General features: G+C 30.8%; 1 protein-coding gene across 1 annotated transcript in view; it reads right to left on the reverse strand.

The window, feature by feature from the left end:
- Window positions 1-286: 286 nt before the first annotated feature.
- The window catches only part of LOC121117624 (uncharacterized), a 306,996-nt gene continuing 286,934 nt past the window's right edge, over window positions 287-20,348 (reverse strand). Inside the window, exon 3 of the mRNA XM_071888945.1 lies at window positions 287-1,306. Coding sequence (XP_071745046.1) covers window positions 581-1,306 — 726 coding nt within the window. The 3' untranslated portion in view covers window positions 287-580. The remainder of the gene's footprint in view (window positions 1,307-20,348) is intronic.

A 20,348-nucleotide genomic window follows, 5' to 3' on the forward strand; every position in this document is an offset into this window, starting at 1 on the left:
GTCGAAGTCAATCCAACTCGGAATAATTGAGTTAAATACAAAAAGTGTCTCGTGAACAATTATTTTTGCAGAGAAAAATACCGAGTACTATTTGAACGGGCTACAGATTTGGGAACATTGCTTGGAAAGTGTGTAGATTTACAAGGAAACTATATTGAAAATAAAAATAAAATAATTAGTACGTACGAAACTTTTCAGAATACCCTCGTATTTTAAACTAAATGAATGGCGCAAATAAAAACAAGAATATAAAAATATTGTATTTGAAATAAAAAAAACTAATGTATGTAGTTGAATCTTTTGTATATTTTTTAACCATTCTGTGTCAACTGCTTTAATAACACTTGATAACAATACATAAAGTACATATAACGATCTAGAAATATAAATATACTCAAAAAGGCATAAATACAATGTATGATAGAAACAAAAATAATGATAGGGATCTCAAAAATAGATGTGGTATGTACAGACATAGGAAAATTAAGGAGACTTATGATATAATATATAATTTGTGAATATGGAATAAATAATAGTATATAATAATATGTATAAATACTATGTGAATAGATGCATACAATTATGTAACAAAATTTGATTTGATAAATTGATTTTTAAAAATGAAATTTGATTTAGAAATGATGAACATTTTTCTTTTTTTTCCTTCCATCGTCCTTTTTGTGCCTTCTTTAGAAATTTTACGATGCTTGGGGTAAAAGAAAGGTCCACTAAAGTCCCTTCCTCGTAATTCTTCTTCAGTAGCAAGATAGGGATCGTGTTTATGTACGTTACCAATGAGACCATCCTTCTTATGATGACCTCCATTTTTATTCTTGTTCTTTTTCCTGGGATCAATTGGCTTAATCTTACGGGGAGCATGTGCCAAAAAGGGACGATGACGTTGTTCCTCTGGAACAATGAGATTCACAATTGGTCGACTAGGATAGTCCACATGGGCAGGTAAGTAGTTGATTGGCTTATAAACAGGAGATTCTGGAGGAGGTAAAAATCCCTTGGGAGGCTTGACAACAGTGGGATCTCTACGTATGGATTCAAGAGTTCTTACAGGATCACGGATGAAGGAAGGTACAGGGCGGGGTTTGATGGACTTTCCTTCGTAGGAGATAAATGCTCTATATCCGGAGTAAGGGTCAACATTGTAACGGACTTTTTGTACTCTGCCGTCTGGAAGGAGAACGTGGTATTCTCCGGATGTATCTGTTCCTGTACGACTTTCTTCATGGCCGAAATCGTTTCCAGAGGCATCATCGAGTACTCTGTAGGAAAAGGAGTAACTTCCATCTCTCTGAAAAAAAAAATAGAGATCATTAGGATTAAGTAGTTTTCAGAAGCAATACGCTCTTGATGTCAAAGCATACACAATACAAAAATGGACTTTATAAAATGAAATTCTTAATATTCGTTATACTTACAGTCAAATATAAATAATAGTAATTAAGATAAATTATTAGCCCCGATCTTCAACTTTACATAGAAACAACATTAATATAAGTATAATTTTATAACTTTTATGCAACAAATATCTACATAGAAACTTCCCTGATTCACAAATAAGATTTCAAAAATTGTTAATGGAATATATGTTTGCCTCTATAACAGTTTTTGTATATTTATTTTCTGTTCTTAAAACATAAAACAAAAAACTAAATATACATTCAGAAATGTGCAGGGTTGGGTAGTAAAACGTGGACTTTAAAGTATTCTGGCCTTCATGAACAATGTCAGAAGGTGTATTTGTATCTGAAAACATTCCAAAAATTGTCCATCACGGCCCTGATGGGATTAGGCTCCACAGAGAAGCGGTTATAGAGGGGATTCATCGATTTGGTGGGGCTATCCTTGATCTTCTTCTTTTTATGTCTGAAGTCTGAAATTTAATATGCAGACGCATGAAATCACCAAGCATGTTTCTTTGTTGTTGTTTTTTGTGCCTCCGAGGTTATAACGAGCCTATTTTGACTGCATTTAAACATCGTTTTCCTTCTCTCTTTCTATATATATCTCATTCTCTCTATCTCTGTTCTTCTACCTTCATTCTTTGTTTCTATTCTTCACGATTCGGCCCTGCAACGCAGGCACCCTCTACTTGTATATCAATATATGTACAAAATAAACCGGCTTATATATGTTATTATTTAACCGTGAAAATAATTTTTGGGGCTAAGCCTCAAAAATGATGAGAAGTAGTAACCTCCCTGTAAATACCATAGTAAAACCCTTAATTATGTGACAATTCTGAAAATATATATATTTAAAACGACGCTTTTTAAGCAAATTTAATCGTCGAACCAGTATATATACAAAGGTATTACACATATAGAGAGTGCGACAGGAAATTTTTTTGATCAAGAAGCAAAACCAAAATCTTAATCACTTTTTATTAAAAAAATATGATAAAAATTATTATGGATCAAACTTTTACTAATACATCTTGGCAAGAATTATAGAATATGATAACCTCCAGTCTCTATCATAGCCTTCACGCGAGGATGGAACTTGGTAGAGGTTTCAAGAATATAATGGGCAAACATGGTGGCCCATTGTTTCTTGATGCTCCCTTTGAGCTCCTGCACAATTATGTGTGATGTTTGCCCATCCTTGCTCTCTGAGACGCTCCACTCAAATAGTCTAGGGGATTGAGGTCAGGAAGGTCTTGTCGTAGAAGTCAGCAATGTCCTCCTTGCAGAAGTTGTGTGTCTTAAAAGCCGTATGGCTAATAAACCGTCTAGGGTACACACATAGTTGCTTTGAGGATAGTTAGCCTTCATCCAGGGCAAGATTTTCCATCTTAGGACCTTATAGTTTGCCTCAGTTCCGATTTTCACATTGGGATTGAAGAAGAAGGGATTCATTTTCTTCCCATCAGAAGCTACGACTCCCAAGCATATTGTTTTGGTCGGATTTTTTGTCCTGAAGTTCCCCTGGACTTCCTCAGGTTATGCTGCTATAAATCTGTTGTTTCAGCGGTTCAAAACCTGTTCAACTGTGAAGATCTTCTTATTTGAGAAGATTTTCACAGTACACCGATAACTCTTGAAGTAATTAACTACTTTTTCGCATATCTTAAGCTTTAGGGCTTTCATCCTGTCGGAGAGGAGATGCCTTGATTTCCTAACAAAGCTCTTAAGGCCAAGGTCATTACGAACAGTCCTCTTAATGATGATATCGTCCAGGTTAAACTCGTCAGCCAAGCGGGTATTGATGCTATGGGATCTTCCTGATCTTCGTCTCCTGGGACTTGAGAAATGTTTCATCTCGCTTTTTAACATTTCTTCCTCTTCCTGCATACTTTTGACTCCTTTGCCATTTCTCTTCGGCCACCATGACATTCCGGACTGTCCTCACGGTCACGCCGACAATGTCTGAAATTAGTTTTTTATCAACATCCACATCGAGAAGATCTAAGCCCTTTTTTATTTTTTATCCTATTCACTCATTGTTTGTGCGATTTTGATCAAATCCAAACAATAGGTAAGAAAAACAATGAGTAAAAATTTTAATTAGCGCATAAAAAATAATTAATAATAATGCCGTGGAAATATTCCCTGTTGCACTCTGTAAAAAAATATATTCATATCAAGAGCGTTAGGAACAGAAACTTTGGCAATTCGTTTTTCCCCCAAAATACTATAATCAATCTACATAATCACAGGATTAACAATTGTATTAGTCAAACATAATTAAGCTTGAATGATATTTTTACTTCTTTAGATAAAAAAAAATCCCATTAAGAGTTTTTATCAAACAAAGTAAACTTTGAATTACATTGATTAGAAAATGAATATGGGGGACGTAAAATACTTTTTGCAAAAGTGCATTACATGCAAAATAAATAGAGTAAATGCATTTTTAGTGTTTGAACAATCATAAATAATATATAAACAACTTTTTTAGATGAAAATATCATTTATTAGTTTATGTTCATTTTACATTGTTTTTGTTTATTTTTACAATTTTCATTTAAAACTTTGATATGTTTGTTTTTCAATGATAGCAGTTGAATCAGTTTGCTAACTAATAAACAATATAATTTACTATATTTAGTAACATCAGCATTTACAGGCGTATAGTTGAGTTAACACAACGATCACGTGTAATAATATACGTGTATATCAAATTATTTATAAGAACTTTGTATCTTCAAACCTGAACAACTGATCTTTTCAAAAAGAGGTAGTTTTGAGATTTAAAATATTTTTTGTTTGTAGGAGGGGTACTACACATATAATGAAAAAATTGAACTTTCAAAGCACTAAAAATACTAATATGGCATTTTCTCTTCTCCAAACAGCAGAATTTTAAATCACAGACAATTTTTATTAGACAGGGAGAGCTGTAGAGATTTGAAGATTATAATATGCAAATAATATGAAATAAATTGTGTGTACACCCTTAAATAATATGAGACCTATCTTTAAAGAAAAAAGAATTTCGAATTATCATTTTTTTTTTAAACGTGTTTTTACAAAAGCTGCCTTAATACAACAGCAACAAAATAGTTACTTTTATTCCAACTGAACGTCTCAGGAGCATGATATAAAGTTTTGGCAATAAAATTTAGCTCAAAATGAATTTGAAGCCGTTTTATTAACTTTGAGTTACTAAAAATTCACAAACGAATTCATTCAACTATCAATATAACTATTCATGTGGCATTATAAATTGGCTTAACAATTGTTTTTAATAATCCCACACTAACCCATGACACTATCCAATCCGAGAACGGGGAGTATTAAATCATATTTTCAGAGATCCTAAGCTATTTATTATCCCCCTCCCTCCTCCTATATTGCAATAATATTATTCACACTTTTAGGTATCCCCTTAGGAAATGGTACAAACAAATATCTTTAGATATTTGTCATAAATGATATTAATCGAATTTATAGTGCGTATCATGAAGTTTGAACCAAATACGGGCAATTACCCCACGGTAGTTCTCCTCGTACCCTTTATATTGCTATTAAAGAATCATATATATCAAATATAATAGGTTTTATTGCCAGTCTAAAAGAAAGAAAAAATGTTATATGAATAAAACCAAAATGAGAAGAAAATTACTTTTATTTTCATAAATATTGGAATTGGAATATTATACTATAATAATAATTTTGTGCATACGAAACTGAAAATAAGTTAGGACCAATGCATAAAAGGATATAATTTACCATTTTCCAATAAAGCAATCTATTCTTAATCATTTTAAAATTTGAGCATCGAGTAAGTATAGGAATGTGGTGCCTCAACATAAAAACAATCACATATCATATCATTTTTATGTTTTGTGTATAGTATGTCAAGAAATTTATGACTTCTTTTTCAAACTCATATAAATTAAAGTAAATTTAGTATTGTGACATAACTTTATTTCCCAATATATCTCCCCTTATGTTTTATACATTTTATAATACATTCGGGCATACAAGTAATTAAATTATTCAAAGTCTCATTTGAAATTTGCCACCAGAAAAATTTTACATTTTGGACGAGAGTTTCTTCATTGGTAGTAGACGGTAATTTATTGATCTTACATTGTACAATGGGGCATAGATTTTCTATCGGAGACAAGTGATAGGCCATATACCTTTGCCCAAAATGAGTCCAAGTTAGCATGAAGCCGTTGTTGATCCTCGTGAGAACTTTCAGTAGGAGCTCCGTCTAGCTGGAAATTGGATCTTGACATATCTAATAACATTTTCCGCGTCAGAATCCATCCGTTTTCTTGGCTCCTTTGAATGGCAGTGGTGAGACACTTCATGAGTATGGTATCTATGTAATATGAAGATGTCACAATTTGTTCTTGATGTATAAATTTAAGCACACTAAGAGCCTGGTAGCTCATTAGACCTCAGACGTGAACTTTTGGAGTCGGCACAATATCTTCCTTGTTACGAGCCCACACGCGATCAGTTTGACGATTAAGATACAGAAACAGTTCAAAGGGGGACTTGTCAGAGAAATGAACTCATCTCCAGTCATTTATTGACCAATTTTTCCTGTCAGGACAAAAAGTAAGTCGATTTTTCTTCTAAATTTCAGCAAGTTTTGGCTGCGTTTGAGGCCTGTACGGTAAGACCTTTAGCGATTTCTTCATGTGTTTACGAACAGTATCGTGTGACACTGGGTGAGCATTTTACGTCAATCTGGTTGCTAATTTCGCCAAGGTTTGGTTTTTTTAGTAAGACTTTTGGCAATGGTTGTTCTTGAATCTCTCGAAAGTTTTTTCTTCCTTCCACGTCCACCCTTGTTCCTCATGCTCTCCCGGAAAGGTGACAGTTCCATCACCTTTGAATGGTTTGGACCGAAGCACCAAGGTCCCAAGAGACCTCAACCTGCCTTTTCCCAGCCTCAAGTTTGGCTAGGACCCGGCTTCAAGTGCCTAAGGAGCGCTCCTTCACTATTCTGTGATATCATATTTTTTAATAGTCATATATAAATTTTATTAAGAAAAAAATGGTGAATGGTTGCTTCCTAACATTAATTTTGGTCGATATAGATTTTTAAGAGTCTTTAAGGCAACGTAATTTTTTTTTTATTTTTTCCACTTTTCATTTTTGAACTTCTTTTGTGAGAAGCGGCAAATTAAAAAAGAAGACATCAATTTCTTTACATGCTGTATATCTATATACATATATATTTACTTGGATAATATGAATAAATAAAAGAACAAAAATAAAAAATCCTCTACAAATATCAAGAAAAAGAGGATATTCTACTTTTTTTTTTTTACTTCATATATATTTACATATAGAACAATATTTTATGCAGATATTTTTATTCTGTCCAGTTTCTAGAGGCTTCCATCAAGAGGGAGGGACCAAGATCGAGTATGACTACATAGCTAAGGGATTTCGGCCTCGTATTGAGGTAATTATTAGAGCTAAGGGCTCACATATTATTTAAAAGTTGTGCCGAGTACTATTTGCGCATGATTTTGTAAAATAAATTTCCTCATTATACCTCGTGAAAAATCTAAATAATAAAATGTGTACCATTTGATAAGATCAACTTTGCAGCTTCCTATTGTTTTAACAATTCACATTATGCCAAAAGAAAAAAAAATTAATAATGTAGGTTTGTTTCAAAAACTTAAAGTTGAAAGAAATTTCAAATAGTTCAAACATATTTAGAGGAAAGAAGTATGATTGATTATGATATGAAAATTTAGAAATATGTTTGAGTGTTATATTGTTTGATAAAATAAATTTATAAGTTTTTTCTCAATGAAATTCTACATGAAAAAGGTATTCAATCATAGTTCAATCAAAAACTTTTTTGTACATGTGATATGTACTCGTGTGAGCCCAAAAATAAGATGAATAATTAAAAGTGCTCATAATGAGTATAATACAATCAGTGGCATCGCTTTTCACTTTTTCCCCCAAGTTTTTAACCCCTCCCCGCCTCCGATTTTTAGCATATCCTATATATATTTATAGGTATGTTTTGGATGTTATCACATATGGAATTCAAAATGGTATAACTTATCCGTCTGAACTCTATTATTAAAGTAGACGTATGAAATAATCAAACATTTTTCTATAATATTTTTTGAGCCTCCAAGGTCATAAAGAGCCTTTATTTGACCAAAAGTATAACTCCTTGCCCTTGTATCTTTCTACATATCTCTCATTTCTTTGTCTTTTCTCCTTCTACATCCCTCTCTCTATCTCTTTTCTTCAACCGTCATTCATTGTTTCCATTCCCTTCAATTCAAATTTATATGTGATATGTAACCAGGGCTGCGGAGGCGGTAAATAAAATGCCTTACTCCAACTCTTGTACTTTGAATGTGACCGACTCCAATACATAATTTTGCTATGTTGTATTTCATAGCCTAAAGTACTACTAAGTTATTTTTTGCTAAAGACTATAAATAGAGATTCAATTATAGCTATAGGTACTTATTAGTTATATGTAGAAAATAATTAAGATGAACAACAAATGAAATGGATCAAAAGCTATCTATTGCTAATACATTCCTTAGTTTCCTAAGATCTACTCGTAACCAATGAACAACAATACAAACAACCTCTTACAGACATTGACTATTCACAAGACTAAGAAATGAACTAGCATGGCTATTGGCTATGCTCTACGTAACATAAAAATTGAGACGGTATAGATGTTTGGGGATTGTGATTGTTTAGACCAGGAGTTTCTCACCATTTTTCTCCCATTCCTCACTTTTTATAGAAATAAATACGTTTGAAAAGATTTTTATATTTTTAGCAAAGAAAAAATGCGACAACTAGACACATACAGGTTAATGAGACTTTTGTACTTGTTCTACCTTAATAAGTGTTTTAATGTTCTGTTCCACTTTTGAAATAGCGTAGTACAAATCAAATTCAAAGTAAATCAGACGGTTTTGCAATTTGATTTTGATATCAACCATGCTTGAAAAGGCCGACTCGCTGAGATATGTAGAGGGAATTGCAACCAGAAGTCTGAATGCCACCACAGCAATGTGAAGATACGAACCATGCATAATGGGCCAAAACTATTTCAGACTTTTCGCTGCAGACCAGGTCAAGAAACTAGTTTTTATGTATTCTACTACCTTCGGCAGGAAGTTGTCAATCGAAATGAACTCTATCATTGGGTTGTAGCTTTTGATGTCCGAAAAATATTGCTCAAACTCGTCCATCAGCCGGTTGAGGATAGTGATGGCTTTCTTCTTGAGAACATCTCTGACTCCCCCAGCCATCTCGTTGATTAGCTCCAATGTTAGAAAAGCCGTTACACTTCGTCAAGTCTTACACTTGCCTCGCTTTTCTTAAACCTTAACATCACAACACACACTAAATAAAACAATCATGAGAATAACAAAACGTATGAATAATTTACTTAGTACTCGGAGGTCTGATAACCACCCGTTACATCATGGAGAGACACGACAGGAGGTAGTTTGTGGGGAGCCACTGTTGTCATTTCTAACCCAACAGAGTTGTCATTTTACTCAAATAGGACTTACAATACCTCATATATGTGTTTTTTTTTGTTGTCAAAAACAAAATGTTGCCAGTCATTCCCCACAGTTTAAGAACATCTGTTATAGACTATAAAGCACGTATGAAATTTGCGTAGGTAACTTATAAATGAGTTAATTTTTATGTGTCATAAATTAATAGTACTTAATCCACTTTTTTTATAAACATTTACTAAAAAAAACTTTACAAACACTCAATCTAAGCTATAGATTATAAATAAGTTTTATATACATAAATTATAATAATTTTTGTAGCAGTAGTCGGAATCGTTTTAAATTTCAAAATACTTGCAACTGAGATAACAAAACTATGGCCAATTAAATTAGTATATGGCTAAAATATCCACATTAATGTATGTCTCTACTACTTTCTTTTAAAGCACGGCATAGTAACGTAGAAATAAATTTACTTGACGTTGTAAGGTCAAAATGTATATTTAATTAAAAGTTGCAAATGAGCAAACTGTCAATAGTACAGTTTCTATATGTTCAATTTCATTATCAAGCAACAATATTCTACTCTCAGGGGGGGATATTAAAGCACTTTGACAGAAAACGTGTCAGATTAATTTTATACATGTCTTATTCCTTTCTTTTCTCAAAGAAAGTATTTTGAGAAAAAGAGGGTAAGATCATGAATGATAATGTTTTAAAATATGTGAGAAAATATATTTATGTATGGGAAGAAAAGCGAAGAGGTTGGAAGGTATGATTAAAGGTATATAATATTTAGGTAATTTACAGAAGAAATTAGGTAAAACTTCTAAACTATAAAACATCAACTGTCACAGTGAAGAATATCTCTTTATTGCGAAGTAGTGTCCAACATAATAGTAATATTTTTGAAAATTAGGAGTAGTACATTTTATAGATTAGGGTTGTGACGTGGTCCAAGATTGATTTTGTTTTCAGTTCTGTTTTATGTGATTTCTTTCTAGACAGAAATGGAATGATATTTCGGCTCACAGTGTATACCAAAATGCATTTTTTTCAAATTGTGGATCTATTTTCTCCCCTAAACTGATGTATACATGACATTTAACTACATATGACGTTATTGTTCCATTGTTCAGAATTTTGAAATACACATGACGTCATCAATCATACATTTGTAGAATCGGTCAAGACTGAATTTTAAATGAAATTGTTTTTTTTTTGTTCAGTTTTCAGTGATTTTTTTTAGACTGATATTTATATTCAGACCTTAGACCGAAATGTAATTTTTTCAAATCGTGGATATTTTTTCTTTTTATCATAAATGATTTTTACTAGAGCGATTTGGATGGATATTCTAGTCCTAACCGTGCACCAAAATGTAATTTTGTCAAATAGTGGATCGATTTTTAACCTAAACTGCTATATACATTACATTTAACTACATATAACGTTATTGTTCTGTTGTTCATAATTTTGAAACACTCATGACGTAATCAATCAGACATCTATAGAATCGGCCCAGATTGAATTTTAAATGAGACCGATTATTTTTCAGACTTAACAACACCGAATTTTTCTTTCGGATCGATATAGACGGATTTTTGTTTTATTTTGCGACCAGTCTAGACCTAATTAGTTTTTTGCATTATAAATCAAAATGGTCTATTGGACTCAGAGTAGAATTAAGGATCGAAAACGGAGTCATTCCTGTTTATTTCATAGCTTGAAACCGAGTGTTATTGGTTTTTACTTCCTTCATTTTAGAGTTGATTGTTACTAAATTAATGAAATGGGTTCTACAACTGAGGTACTCTCTCCTAAAAAACAAATTATTAGGCTTATCATTGTGTTTTTCAGTTTCCTATTTCTAGATACTTATAATGCTTAGAATTTACACGACAAAGCATATTATGTATTTGTCACAAATTTTTTTTCTTCTTCTGTTTATCAATAACTAATAACTACCAGCAATTTTTGTAACTCACAAAAAAATTCATTTTTATTTTAGTAAACAAGTTAACTATTAGATTTCGAAATGGGACCAACAAATAAGTAGACTCAGACCTTACTGTCTATCAAATAATGTATCCCTTAATTGTATCGTTTTATTAAATACCTATATGATCAACAAATATATTAAAAATATGCTAATAAATCGTTATACAATCATATTATCTATATTGTAAATCTAATACAAAGGAAATAATAAGATATACGTATATTTCTCAAAATGTTTTACTTGGCGCGATCAAAAATAATAACAAATGATACAAAATGTAGCCCTTTTTATTTTAACAGTGTTTATCATTTGCATCAAGTTGTATTCAATGCTAAGTCTTTTTTTTTTTCTTAAAGCCAACATTTATTAGAAATTTGTTTATTTTATGTAGTAAAAATATCAATTTTAAGCCCAAGTTAATTATGATTCAAAAATTATTACTTCTAGTCACGTGTCCTTCATCTGATGAGTGTTTCAAAATAGAAAGCAAGGTTTCTAAGGTCAAGATGTGCTTTACGCGGCAATACATATGAACGTAAGGCATGTGAAGGCATACCACAAGCCACATAATAATCATTTACCAGGCTATTGACAAACAACATCCAACCAAGGATCGTTGTTTGTCATTTTTGACCTGGTTCTCTATCTTTTAGAATTTTTACTAGAAAACTTATTTATTTTGAATCTTCTCTGAAAGGAGGGGGAGAGAAAAACAGCTGTACCTTTGTCTTCTTTGATTTTTATTCTAAAATCCATGATATTATTAGTATTCATATATTAACAAGTAAAAATTTATAAAATCTAAATTTAAAAGATTAATAGTTTTTGTACATTCTGTATCAAACATATAAGTTGTTATTTAAATTTGTATTTATTTTTGAGCATACAAAGATTAATCGGTCATAGAATCCTGGTTTAAAATATATATGTTACTTTTTTCCTGAATGATGAACTTATCACAGTCATACTACGAGACTTTATTTCCTAAATTTATATGTTTATACAGACTAAATATTAGTAGGAAATAAAGAACTAAAAAAATGTATACTTATATATAAGTCAATTGATGACGTCAGAGAAATTAACAAATATTAGTACGAAATAAAGAAATAATATATAGATATGGAGAATTAACTTATAAAGTCAGAGAAATTACTTAAAATAACAACATTTATGAATTCAAAATGGTGTCGATTATGTAACACTATGCAACGTTTGACATAGGAAAAAAACACTTTACATTTAGGAGGAATAAATTTATTTGGTTCACACTGCTTTTTGTCCTTTTTTTTATTTAGTTCAAACCCCATTAGTTTTATCATCCAATTGGAAAGCACATTCAACAAAGAAAAAGCAAGTAGTTCGACTTAATGCATTAATAACACAGTCTATAAAACCACGATTCAGTAAATAGATGTATTAACTGTGGAATACTATTAAAATAGAACCCCATATTAATTGTCGTCTTTTATGAGTTTGTAGGGGTATAAATATATTCATGGTATTAAAAATCAATATACAATATGAAAGACTTTAAAAAACAAAAGCCAATATCATATAGTTTCAGAGACTGCAGTTCCTTTCAGTATATACATGGATAAAAGGCGAAATTTAGTTAGGAAGCCCTCAGACCATGAACTTCTATATTTAGTGATGAAAATCTTGTGTATTTTGGCCATGTTAAAAAATAGAAAATAAAAATCAACGTAGTAACCCTAACAATTTGAAGAATATCCTATGTTGGTCCTCAATTGTTCCCTTAGTTATACACACAAGGACTTACAAATTTAACTCCACAAAAATCCTCAAAGTTACTTTGAGGATTATATGAGCACACATGAATGTTCAATCAGGTTTGGAATATAATTGGTTTTACTATAAAAGGAAGTTCACTAATCCGGAGTTAAATAAAAATGATAGGAGCATAGGAATAAAACATTCACTCTTCATATTACCAACTCCAAAGGCTATTTGTCAACTCCAACGTTTGATCTAGTGCACGACATATTAATATTTACAAATGAGAATAATTTGATAATGAAATTTTTGTAAAATTTGAATAATTTTGTAATTGCTCCTTGAATATATTTTGTTGTTTTGTTTCTTTCAAAAGTGAACATGTAAGTATGAAGTAATCACTAGTGATTAAATGACGAATAGTAAAACTGAGGATTTTGTGCAATGGAAGTCTATGTCTTTGTAGGATTCTGAGTAGAATTGAGGATTAACATTAGAGTACTACTTTCTATGTCGTTGCTAGATCAAGTGTATGGTTTTTGTATTAATTTCCTTCATCACATAGTTGCTTGCAGCTAATTTAAAGAAACGTCAGAACAGCTTTGCTCCTCTTCTCCAAAACATTTTTCAAATTGTGAGGGTGGCCTAACTTCTTCTTTTTAGTATACTGGTAGTTTATATTTTAGACAACGTTTGATAATGTTTATCTAACGAAGAGTTTTCCTTGTGCTGATTAAAACAGATGTATATGGGCTAGGTGGTCGAGAGGAGAGTTGAAAATAAGTAGGGTTTCCTTTATTTCTTCTCTTTTTTTTAAATTAGGGAAAAAATTCCTTTTAATATGTGGGTAATTGTATATTTTTACTCCTACTTGAATAAATGAAGATATATATTGACAGTGTAAAGAAAAAGTTTGGAAAATCAAGGAATTTCAATTTCAATCATCAGGTAACACAATAATAAAACTATTAAAATGAAGAAAAAATAAGGTTCAATAAGCATATAAACATTTATCCTTGAAAAAGCATCCCCTTGTCACTAAAACTGCTTAGCGGAGTTTTTGCATTCTTGCTGTTAGTTTTTCAAGATAGGCAGGTGGGATGTCATTCCAAGCATTCTTCAAAAATTTCCACTTACTTGTGGGGCACTTGTCCCGAATTTTTCGGTAAATAAGGTGTGAGAAGAGTCTATCTTTTCCAAGAAGTTTTTTCAGAGTTTCAATGTATGTTTTGGGTTGTGGTCTTGCTGAAAAACAAACTTCCTTTCAATTAGTTTCTGTCCAGAGGGAATGGGTTGCGGCTTCAGGATAGAATGATAACCATTCTGATGGAAATAAATAACAACTTCGAATTCTTTCCAGAGAGAAATATTACATTTGAAATTAAGCCTGGCCAAAAAAGCTGGATTTTTAAAGACAAATATTTAAAAAATAAATTCATCGATCTAGTTTTTTCATTATAATTTTTATTGGGTTAAAGTTAAAAGTATTAATAAACATTGATGGAAATGACGAAAAAGTATTTTTTTGCAAACTTTTTCATGCCATTGCATATTTTAAAGTATAAGTATTGAACTATTTTATAGCATTTTTCAACATCTAGCAAAACTTTGTCAGACATTTGATATAGAGTAGCAAATAATAATAGAAAAAATGGAACGATAGTGTTTGTCTTCTCAACATGAATGTCATCTCTCGTCGTTGCTTAATCGAATTAATATAATTGATTAATTTATCCAGTTCTTTGGATTTACAAATCAAATCCTTGTTTCAATGCACGTTATAAATAAATAATAAAATACAAATTCATTATATGGATTCATTTTCATTGATTGCACCGACTACTAAGTGAAAAATTATACTCTTATTATTGATTTTGAGATGGAAACCTATCATTATCTATGTATGACGTCATTGCTATTTGCTTTGACTTAATTTTAACTGTAATACAAGTTTCATAAAGAAATGATAAGTAATTTTAGATACACCATTTTCATTTGACGACAGCATTTCTTTTTAAGATGTTACTAATGATATTTATTCAAAGTACTAAGATCTTTAAACATTGAAGAATACATATAATTTCTAGATATAAGTCATCATGAACAAAACTTTCTTAAAATTATAAAATATAGAATAGTCCATATTATAAATATATAATAGTTATTTATAAAAAGACGTAAAAAAACAGACTGTCAATGTAAAATAATTATAATAAACTTCTCAACCCTTTAATTATTTATCTAAAAGCTTAGTTAGCACAAGTAAGTATCAATAAGCCCTAGTCATTCAGTTTTTAACAAATATCAATTGACAATTTGTAAAGCAAGGCCACTCGTAATGAAGATTACCACATAACAGAAGGATCTTATATACGTGCAAACGCCCTTTCCCACAATATAGCGTCCAAATTTTGAGTCTTAAATCTTGTAGATTCGAAATTTTCAGCATGATTGATCTATTGCATAAATCCAGTATAAACTGTAAGAACCACATACACTGCACAAACGACGAATGGACCATAAATAGCTTCAGGAATGCCGAAGCAATAATTGTCAGCATTTTTGATGTTAGACCTTAATAGCCAAATTTAATCAGAATAAAACTTTTTTTTAATGATTCATTAAAGAATAAGGAATATACTACCGTATATTTGAACATCAACATGGAATTAACAATTAAAAGGACTTTAACCTTTACTATCTATCAAAAACATTTATAGCTAACTTTGAGCTTTATAATAAATTAAGCCATAATTTGTATTAAAAATATGTTTTTACATCATTATATAATCTAATTTCCATGGTGCATACAATTAATTAACTAATGCATTACCCCGGTTTACATATTTTTCTCCAATTACCCAACTTCTCTAGTCTCTAATTGATAGAAAAAAAATTAATCCTAAAAAATATAACGATTTAATAAGGATTTTACGTAAATATATATTTCAATAATCACTGTTATAAATAGGCATCAATAATTATTCAATACAGATGGTTAATCTTCGTTATATTTTAAAACTATTTGGTTAACGTTCCAATCTGTAACATCAGTGAAAAAAGTTTATACCCCTTTATTTTACACAATGATCAGCTAATGATACGAAAACAGTTTACTATAGTTGTATACAGGGTGACCACTATTTAGTGTCACCATTTTTTGGTGGTAAAAAACTTGCATAAATATTCATTTTTCGAGGTTATGTGTAAATTACAATCTGTTGCACTGTTTTAAATTTTTGCAATTTATATTTTCAAAATACCCTTGATTTTGAACTCTCTAACTACAATTGATACTGAAAGCAAAAAGATGATTATTATAAATATGGTTAAATCGGAAAAAATAGAACACCCATTATAAAAGCCCTCTAAGTGGGTAGCAAGCCCATCTGGAGAGCAATAAAACTATTGAACGAAATTAAAACTGTTTCTTGGAAGTCAGGTATGGAATAAAAATATGTATGACCACCGGGTCTCTCATTAATGTTGTGTAAAACAAGGTCCGTAATTATTTTTTCCGCTCTATGAGGAAGATGGTTATTGGGCGATATTGTCCGAAAGGATCTAGGACTCAAACCTTTTAAGTTAGAAAAAAACAGTTCCACTCTGAGGCCACAAAAAATAATACATTAATGGAATAAGAATATGGCTGAAATGGTATGTGAGTAACATGAATGTCATTGCTATCTAATCTAACGAGATTTTTTTTTATTTCAACCGAAAATTTAACAGCTAAAATGACAAAATACTCGACGAAAAACCTCGGACATAAATCAAAGTGAAAGGATAATTTTAAAGGATCCAGAATCCAGCATCAATTCTTCCTTTTAATGGCTCAAAATCCCCGTTCTACGGATTCCTGATGAGATCAATATCAACAACCAAGTTTATCTTTACTTCCTAAATCATGGATTCCTGAATCGAATTTGAGCTCCAAGTAGCTCAAATCTACTTCCAGCTGGATGAAGGGACATAATTTTCAGCACTTTTGGTAAAAGGAAATGTGGCCTCCTTTTTATCCTGATCTTAATCCTCTTGACTTTGCAATGTAGACAATGTTGAAGAGGAAAGTGAAATGCAACTTAACAGCTGAACAAGAACCATCTTATAGCATCCATTTTCAGTTTATAGAGTAATATTCCAAACGAAAAGGTACGAACCCGCTGTGAAGCAGTACCAAAGCGTTTGAAGGTTGTTATTCAGGCCAATGGCGGCCATATTTAATATAAATACCAACCAACTACAAAACAACTTAAAAATTACTTTACTTCTAAATAAATTAGCATCTTGTGCAATATCCAATGCGTCAATAAAATGCTTAAGGGTCTTAGATACTTCAAAATATTACCAAAGTAATTGATCAAATTAGTTATAAAATGTCACTAAGTATTTGGCTATATTGAACAGATTAAATTGTAGCAATCCAAAACAAATTAAATGGTTAATGTAATTTTCCCTTCATGTTACTACCGAAAAATTTATTGAACAGATTGAATTTTCATAAGTGTTAATTTGAATTGCAGTAGTCCAAGACAAATTAATTGGTTAATACAATCTTCCCTCCTACTTTTTAATAGTAGAGTCTCAAAAAGTGGTACTACATCAGGCAGAGGAGAAGAAATATTTAAAAGTTTATTTTTCTATATATAACACGTTTGGTTAGTAAATTAAATAAATTTTATTGTGATATTAAATATTGGGCACTTTGTATAATTTACAAGAAAATAAATTCTTTACATTTGATATAACATATGTATTGTAGAAATCAAGCAATGAAAGCAAATAATTAATTAAAAGGCCAATTATTATAAGTATATGGAAGATTTGCATTTAGATAAATAAGCCATTGTTTTATATATTTTTTTAAAGCCCATTAAAAATCAAAGATTCCGCATTCCTTGATGGAACTTTGCAACAATGACATGTTCAATTCGGTTGGCAAAGATTTAAGAATCATTTCAAGAGACCAATTAAATATGTCAGTCATGTCCCGTATCAAGAAACATGAATACTCAGACTAACATATTTATAACTTTTTTATATCTCTGAGTAATGAAAAACAAATCAACCTTCCTTCTCAATATTATTATATCTTCATTATTGGTCAATCTTGAAGGTCATACCTTAAGCTTATACATAGCAAGCATGTACTTACATAAGCACATAGATTTAACCATATGAAATATAAGATGTAAATCTCAATATTTCTGGAGTCATATATAAAGATACGATACACTTGTACCTTGAAAAGGAACAGAAACATGACTATCATTTGACATATCTTAATAGTCTCTAGATATATACAATACATATTATGTGGGGTATGTAGTTATGAGCTTTTAGAAAGGGGGATTTTCTTCATCTAGAATGAATCTTTGATTTTTTATATCTGGTTAAGTTAATTCAAAGTTTCAGATAAAGTACCCTCTAGGTCTTCATACACTGAACATGTGTAACATTTGTGTATGTTTTATTTGCCTATTGGCCTTCCCTATTGACTGTATCGTTGTTCGTGCATATTGTGGAATTTGATTTCATAGTTATAAGTTGCCTCTTTGCCTAATACTTAACCAAAAATCGACCTTAAGACTCGAGGACAAAAGAGACCAATAATTGTGAAGGTTCCATAGGCGAATGAGACATAGTTTTACCTTGTCTGTTACTCCACCAAAAATCGACCTAATAATTTTAAAAAAAAGTTCTTTAATTATAAAGCCTGGAACTTTTTAGCCCATATCTTATGTTCAAAGAAGATGAAACCAAAAGTTATCAATATCATATTAATAATTGAAGAAATTTTAAGAGGAGAGGAGCATAGCTGCCAAATGTTTTTACCAAATTAGTTACTAGCCTCTATCAGAAGAAATAAATAAATACAAATCCCACTCCGTGGCTAGCAAATGATATAAACAAGATTTACTACGATATCGATCTTCAATTCTACTCCAAATCCAACAAGTACTCATAACTCCTAAACAAATATTCATTCTAACTCATTTCCACTAATTCATTAATGATTACTCTATATTTTTATGTCCTCTCTTCAATAATAAATTTTGTAAAATAAAAAAACACAATTCAGGTTTCAACTATAAAAAATAACGCAGTGTTTAATTATTTTTTTACAACTATATTTTGACCTCCTATAATAAATAATAAAAATAGATTCATCGTCACAATTCAAGCCAAATTCCGCACAAGGTAGAACATTAAATGAGTAATTAAGCCAGGATATATTTTGTTGACATATAGTGAGCATTATGCAAGTATACGGTAGAGAAATGATTCCCAACCGAACTCTACAGTGGATCATCTAGTGATCCGTGAGGCTTTCAAGTTCAAGACATGTTATTTGTAAAACAGAATGTGTTTTTTCGATAGATATCAACAAAATGCAGTGTATGTAAACTTTGGTGTTAGCCAGGTTTAGTATTTAGTTGAAATTTTAATGACAATAAATGGCCACTCTTGTTGATTATCGACCATTATTAAACTCCTACTGTGAGCCAGGTTAAATCTACTAGTTTTTATATATTCATTAAATACTAGTTTCAAAATTTCTTTTTTTTAAATATATATATATAAAGTAAAAAAAGACAAAAATATAAAAGCCATTATCTTTTATTTAGAGTATCCTTGTCTCTTCCATTTTTTATATTTGAACCATGTGCAAATATCAAATCTCATTTTAAAATTCCAATAGTGCACATTTCATCTATTAAAATAATACAACAGATGTGTAATATTTTTTATACGTATTTTTTTATGTCTGAATTCAAACTGTATTGTTAAAACAAAGTATTTGTATAGTTACAAAATAGGCAACATTCCATTGGTTCATTAATAAAATGAATCCATCAGTATACATTTAAATGGAACAAGTATGTACAATATTTGACGAATAAATAGCTACACCCACATACATACAATTGTTGGCTGGTTTTCAAAGAGGATGGAATTGTAAATTTTTATAACTTTTTTCTTCTAATTCTACCGCAAATACCTACCTGGGGTTTCCAACTACCCCAAAATAAAAATAAATTTTTTGTCAATATGTAACGTTATTTGCTCTAGTAATTGTTACATCACGCTTATAAGAATAAGTCTATTTTTTTCGAACTCCTCAATTAAAATATTCTGACTCCAATTATCCCCCCCCCCACAGGTGAATTAGTAGTATTGCTGTTGTTACTATGATAGTATTAAGCTGAACTAAAACTTAAAATTCAATTAAAAGCTTTGTATCTATGTTAATATTCATATTCGCAAGGTCATCTGCAGGCAGGAGGGGCTGTAGCCCCACCCAAAAAATAAAAAAGGATTTTTTGCTTTTAACTAGAAAATTGAGGATTTGTATTTTTTTTTTCAAAATTTTTTAACTTTTAAACTTTTTCTCCAATTTTTTGTGAATAGATATGGATTTATCAAAGAATATAGGAAAATTAAGAAAACAAATTAATTTCCTGTGAATCACTTTTTTCCGAAAAAGCAAACAGGCCCCCTAAACTAAAATTAATCCTGCTTCCGCCTCTGCTTAGGGGATTGTTTTAAGAAGCATTTTAAAGATCCTATATTCTGTTTTTTTATGCTTATGAAATTCATGTTGTCATATTATGGGAACATGATATCACATGAGAGATAATTCACTTCTCCAATAACTTG

Source organism: Lepeophtheirus salmonis, chromosome 5, assembly GCF_016086655.4.
Source record: "Lepeophtheirus salmonis chromosome 5, UVic_Lsal_1.4, whole genome shotgun sequence".
NCBI lineage: Eukaryota > Metazoa > Arthropoda > Copepoda > Siphonostomatoida > Caligidae > Lepeophtheirus > Lepeophtheirus salmonis.